General features: G+C 35.5%; 1 protein-coding gene across 1 annotated transcript; it reads left to right on the plus strand.

The window, feature by feature from the left end:
- The first annotated feature begins 1,673 nt into the window (after positions 1-1,673).
- Positions 1,674-3,833, plus strand: LOC113765926 (cyclin-dependent kinase inhibitor 4-like). The gene is made up of 3 exons (XM_027310164.1): positions 1,674-2,065; positions 3,449-3,646; positions 3,764-3,833. Exons 1-3 carry the CDS (start codon positions 1,674-1,676, stop codon positions 3,831-3,833), a joined length of 660 nt encoding a protein of 219 aa, XP_027165965.1.
- The last annotated feature ends 2,693 nt before the right edge of the window (positions 3,834-6,526 follow it).

Consider the following 6,526-nt stretch of genomic DNA (forward strand, 5'->3'; position numbering starts at 1 on the left):
GATAACTAGCAATTGGTATTCTGCAACATCGAATTCGGGGCTATAGTAAGGCCTTTCAAATGTTACTTTCTGGAAAATAATATCTTGCTCATATGAATAAACAAATTTCAAAATTCTATATGACAATGTAGCAACACATTGGAAACACTTCTTAAAATAGTTATAGGTTTTTCTTTTTAATAAACAATGCCTTAGAAACATGTGTAATAATTTGAAATTGAGAATTATAAAATGTCAATTGCTGTAATACAAAATTATTCTTACCTTGAAATTTCACACCATATCTTACTAATAAGTGTGAAAAGTATTTATGCATTAAAAAGCATAATATATTTTTGACCATTTATTTTTACAGGCACAACATAATAGATATTCACCTGTTGATATAATATAACAGATATTGGCTTTTAACATAAAAAATCTTCTTGTTAGTGTTACGCGACAAATTAGACATGCATCTCATCTACTTCCAAATATCAATTTATCAAATTTAACAAATCAGACAAGTATGACTACACATTAACAAAATATATAAATTTTGCATATCGTAGTTCTTTCCTAAAAATTTCCCGCCAATATATTATATTGTAGCATGATTGACCTTTCGTAAAAATTTCCCGCCAATATTTAATAGCAAGCATATATGTTATGAACGAGTTCGTTAAGATTTTAGATATGGTGGACTAAGAACCAATAAAAATTTTCAAACTTCTTGATCTCTATTATTTAAAAGCTTAATTGATCATCTAACATGTTTTGATAATTGTTCAGTTTACTTATAATATAACTAAAAACAACTTAATCTTAAGGCATACAGTTACATGAAAAATTAGATATACATCTCATGTATTTTTTATATATCAATTTATCATATCCGACAAATGATTAGACACGTGTATAACAATACAATAATGAACAAGATTTAAAATTTTAACTACATCGTAGAAAGATTATGCTTTCCTAAAAGTTTGCCACCAATATTTATTAGAAAGTATATACACACGGACAAGTTCGTTAAAATTTTAAATATGGTGGACCCAAGAATTTAACGCTAATAAAATTTTCTTGGATCGATTGGCGTTGTTAGCAAAATACGACAAGAGTTTGTTACGATTTATAGTGATCGCATTCCTCATATGTAAAAAAAATTATTACACAATTTCTCAAACTACTTAACCTCTTTTAGTTAAAAACTTAATTGATCATTTAATATATTTTTAAAATTGTTGCATTTACTGAATATCTTTTCACACTACACTTACAATCCAAAAAAGAGGAAAATGATATTAATACAAGATGTGATGAAAAGTTGCTTTTCCTAATTTCCTTATTTGGAAAACGTAAAAATATAGTAGAATTCAGAAAATTAAAAAAATTAGGAAATGAGTTTTGGGATTAATTTATATACTATGTATGTATATAGTGTGCATCTTACGAGATATTACAGCCATACCAAACGAACCATTCCCCACCCCAAATGCCAACCTAGCTAGGTTTGCCTTATCACTCTTTACCTTTCCTTTGCTATATATATATAGTCATTAGTCACCAGTGCACGCACACACCATTCATACATTCAAATTACCATCCTTCATTTCCCCATCCCTTGTCTCAAACACCAGCCTTAGATTGAAAAAGTAAACAAGTCCAAGGGGAAAGTAGGCGCACCAAAAATGGTGGTGAACCATGCTCAAACCCCGCTTGGTGTACGTACGAGGTCCATGACTCTGGAACTCAAGCGTATACAGAAGTTACCTGCTTCACCATCAGCTGCATCTGCAGCCATTGGAGATGGTGGATCCTATCTGCAACTGAGGAGCCGTAGGGTGGAAAGGCTCTCACCATTTGCTGCTAAAGCAAAAACCCGAAAGATTCTCAAGGGTTCGACTTCAAAGAGCCAGGGAACTAGGCCAGCCAGTGAGAATCAAGAAAGTGAGAAAGACAAGGGGAAGCGTCCAATGCTGGAGGAGAATGAAAATGAGGAGAAAAACAAAAACCCTGATGATTTGAAGGTCATGGAGTCCTCCTGGGGAGAGAACAACTTGGAGGCTAAAAGTGCTGAAAGGTGGGTTTATTTCTGTTTTGTTGACTTTTGATGACTTTATATATATATATATATATATAAAGGTTTTCATTGTTTTGCATAAATGGAATTTATGTTTTTGGTGCTAACATTGAATTTTAAGAAGTTGACACTGAAATTTATTTGGTTTCAACAAAAATGTTTTGCAAGTTTTAAATTTCAATCTTTTACAAGATATAGTTTGGCTAGTTGAAATTTTTTCTATGCTGTCACTAAAATGTGATTGAAAATGATAAAGTCAGAATTGGTTTTTTTTTTTTGTTTTTAAAGGAGGAATAGTTTTGGATTTTGATAGAATAAATTTTTTCTGCAAAAATCTCTTTGTTTTTATTAAAAATGCATTACTTTTGGGTGTTTCTTATTTGGGTCCTTGATTGTGTGCATTGGTATACATATGGAAACCCCGATTTGGTTTAGACCCTTCTATTGTTGCTTGAAGAATGAGGTATATTTTAAAAAATTGAATGTTTTCACCATTCAATATGGTTTTAAGGATTTTTGTAACTTTTTTAGCATTTTGATTTTACTCTATGCACTTTATTAGATTCTTGAAATATTAGCAAAGAAATTAAAAAAAAAATCTAGAGTTTTGTTGGAGTGTCACAGCCACGTGGTTGTTCGAATTTGTACACCTCAAAGTGTATTTTTTTTCTTGTGCTATCCTTAGGAATTCTTTTCCACAAATTTTTGTTACAAACATTTGTCATGACTTCCAAGAATGGTCTCCTATATATGATTTTAGCAAAGATTTTTAGCTTTTCAATTTCATTCATTCGAGAATATCAAGATTCATTATTTTTTTTAAAAAAAATCATTCTTTTTTTTCAATTATTTTCTCATTGAGTCCCTTGAATCCTATGAATCAAACTTGATGGACCTAATCGAGTTGATTCGATTTGATCTCAATTACAATGATTCAAGCCGTGAACTCGTTTTAATCGTTAATTGCATGTTCATCTTCTAGGTTGGGTTCATTTTCTGACTTTTTTGGTTGATTGCTAACCAATTCAATTATTTGCTACTTTACTTATTTGGGAAAATTCGAGTTATTCAAAATGTGCTTCTTAACTTGAGGATCCAAGTCTTAATAGTTTTCCCAAATAGACACACCATTTACAAGACAAAGTTTCTTTCCGTCAAAGGGCTAGCAATTTTTGCCAATATCTATTTGTGTGTTTGCTTATCCGTTGGTGTTTGACCAAATTGCCAAATAATTGTACTAACAGCTGTTCCATCCCACGTTACTCTGTGCTTATAAGATTTCAAATTCTAATCCTCCTTTTATGGCAATTTACTTGTATCTAAGCATTTCTTATTTTAATTTATGGATCTAACGAGTTCGGATTCCTTCAATTTTCTTTTTAGGGCCACAAGGGAGACCACGCCAGTCCATTTGATTAGGGATCCAAACGCTCTGGTTCTTCCCCCCTTTTCAAGCACCAGGCGTCGCTACACCCGCACCACAAGGGCCAATCCAAGGCAGTTCATTAACCCGGTAGAAGATTACCTGAACGCACTTTTTGGTGATCTTGAAGAGAGGCATAAAAACAAGTGCATTGAGAAGTATGTGTGAGGGTTTTTATTTCCTAACAAGGCCATTATTTTTCTTCTTCTCATGAATTTCCAGCTTGTGGACAATTAGACAAAGACATTTTCTTGATGAATATTAATTTTGTGCAGGTACAACTTCAACTTCGACAAGGAAGAGCCGCTACCTGGCCGTTATGATTGGGAGAAATTGATGCCTTAATTTGGTTTAGGAAAAGTGTTAACAGGTGATGGAAATCCTTGTACTTCCATTGTCGTGTCTTTTATGTACAAAATAAGGGGACTAGGGTAGTGAAGGACTTGTCGACTAATGATCTGTAACATGTTAAAGGAGATAGCTCAGTTTCTTCAATTGTCTAGAAGTTCATTAGAACTTGTTTGTTGTCGTCGTCGCCGCCGTCGTCAGTTGTGTTTGTATAAGTTTCTTTGTTTATTGTTCGTAACTGTACTGTGTGGAACTCTTTCAAAGAATTAATAAAAAAGACCGATTTCCTTTGTTGTACTTTTGGCCTTCTTTTTGACTGTTTTCTTGTGAATTTCTTTTTCCTATCAAATCTGGAAATCTAAAGCTCGAAGTTTAAATCCAGAATTCTAGAACTCCAAGTGCTAGGCCTATCTTAAAATGGAATTTCTAGGCCTCTCAATTTTCTAGCCTGTTCATGGATTGCTTTTTGGGTACCCCGCATCCACTATTTATCAACCATATATAGACTAAGTGCTTAGGAAGTTGTCCGATGTTGCGTTTTGTTTGCTGACATGGCATTTGATGATTTGCTGGAAAGTGGTCGTTCTCCATGCGCCTTTCACGTGAACTGCTGCTTGCAATTGTTGGCCTGTGGATTGCGTTTGTCAGCCACCGAACCCTGGCTGGAAAAAATCAACTCCTTCAATGGAACCCGAGACCGGACTCATAGTGGTCATACTGGTCATCAACAGTAATAATAATAATAGTGTTAGGCTTGTGGTGCTGATAATAATGCTACTCTGCTTCCCATTTTACCTAATGTCAGGTTTTTGGTGAGGTTAGAGTGTGTATTTGGGTCAAAGTGACAACTCCTGTTTTACCTGTTTACCCTTGTCTTACATGTTTATTTACTTTTTTTTTTGGCTTGGCTTAGTTTAGCTATTGTTGGGTTATAGATGTCAAAATAATGCTTTGTCACTTTGTAGCTTGTCAGCCATGCGTACCTTCTTTGCCTCTTATACTTTCAAAACGTTGTCTTCCGTACGCCTTGGGAAGCTATTCCATACTTTCTATCCTGGATTTTGCAGATGCTATCATGCTTTGTGGTTGGTTTATGCATTCGGTGATCATTTTTCCTCTTTCGTTCCGTTGTTTCAGCTATAAGGTTGGTTTGCTCTTTTTCCCTCTGCTTGGTTCTCTGTTCTTTTGGAGCTTTCATTTCTATTGTCCAGCTTCGAGGTAATTATCTCCGCCAGTTTTTCCCTTTTCGGTTTATCTACTGTTTACTGCTTCTGCTTATCAGCTGTGCCAGCATTTGCTATTTTATTCGCTGACTTTGTTCCATTTTCCCCTGTTTGCGTGCTTGTGAATGCTGATCCATGCATGCCGTTGCTATTGTGGTAAGCTCATTTTAAAACCAAAAAAAAAAAACCTTTCCCGCCTCTTTGTTTTCTTTCCAATATCTCATCTTTCTGTGCTTGCCATTTCCTCTTTTACAGCTTTATTTGATGTCGTTGTGCTTGGGATTTTCTGGCATTCTCGTTCTTCCGAGGGCGCTGCTATGGAGCTGATCTTCTGTTATGTGTTATGGCAGGAACTTGGTTGCAGGTCAGATGCTTGTTTCTTTGTTTTGCTTGCCTTTTCCCTCCTTCTGCCTGCATTAGTTGCTGACTATTTCTTGCCTCCTTCCTGGTCATTCCGTACTTTACGTATTTTCCCCAGCATGCATGGCTTCTTGAGAATCTTCATGCTTTCTTTAGTGTTTTTGCTTGGTGCATTGTTTAATCTTTCTTTATCCTTTTCGCTTCCTGCATTTTTGTACTGTACATCGTGCTCATGCATGTCTTCATCCTTTGATTGTTTAATTTCTTACACCAATTCGCATGTGCTCCTGTTCTTTCCCTTGGTTTCTGCTATGTTCTTTTATGCTTATTGTCGGTTCTTACAAAGTCATCGTATCTGGAATGTTCTTCCTTAGTTATCTTAGTGAAATGGATAAAAATTCTCTGCGCCGAAAGCGCTATGCCGAAATGTCTCCAGATGCCAAGGCTGCACTTTTGTGCCGGAGACGTGAAGCCAGGCTTGTTAAGAAAAAAGACAGCACGCTCAATACATTTAATTTCCAGTAAATCACATTTAATTTCCTCTGCAAATACCCAGCACGCTCAATCTTCTCTTCAAACTACATCCTGCTAAACAATACCCGTAAGATGAACCCTTCTACCATGCCTTTGTCTGCTATTCATCCGTCCTTGAAACACTGGGGAGTTACTGTCCAGGCAATTGAAGCAACACATGTGAAGTCTAGCTCAATTCTTCAGCAACAATTTCAAACATTTGTGCTTGCTGACGCAGAGGTAATATATATCCAAGTCTTCCTTTTACCTTCAAATCATCAAACTAACTTCAATACAATTTAATACTTGCTAATCACAGGGTACAACAGTCGAAATGCATGTTCCTCAGAGCATTCTCGATCAAACAACTAAACTGCTTGTACCGTTTAAAACATACCACATCTCTGGAGCTTTGGTTTCTCCGCCAATTACTGATACTGCCATCAGTCAATATCCATTTCATTTCATTGCTACTGAAGATACTTTAATTGAAGAAATTCAACAGGCTGGTCAGCCTTCTCTTCCTCTTCATTTCCAGCTACATTCTTTCTCTACATTAGCCGTAATTGCTGACACTGATCAGCTTATAAGTAA

The sequence above is a fragment of the Coffea eugenioides genome, chromosome 3 (assembly GCF_003713205.1).
Source record: "Coffea eugenioides isolate CCC68of chromosome 3, Ceug_1.0, whole genome shotgun sequence".
Classification (NCBI taxonomy): Eukaryota; Viridiplantae; Streptophyta; class Magnoliopsida; order Gentianales; family Rubiaceae; genus Coffea; species Coffea eugenioides.

What these genes read in the sequence shown, in the direction of transcription:
- LOC113765926 (XM_027310164.1), top strand. Translation starts at nt 1,674, where the DNA reads ATGGTGGTGAACCATGCTCAAACCCCGCTTGGTGTACGTACGAGGTCC. An exon ending in GAGGCTAAAAGTGCTGAAAG is followed by an intron (nt 2,066 to 3,448) that starts GTGGGTTTATTT and finishes TTTTCTTTTTAG; the next exon opens with GGCCACAAGGGAGACCACGC. An exon ending in AAAAACAAGTGCATTGAGAA is followed by an intron (nt 3,647 to 3,763) that starts GTATGTGTGAGG and finishes AATTTTGTGCAG; the next exon opens with GTACAACTTCAACTTCGACA.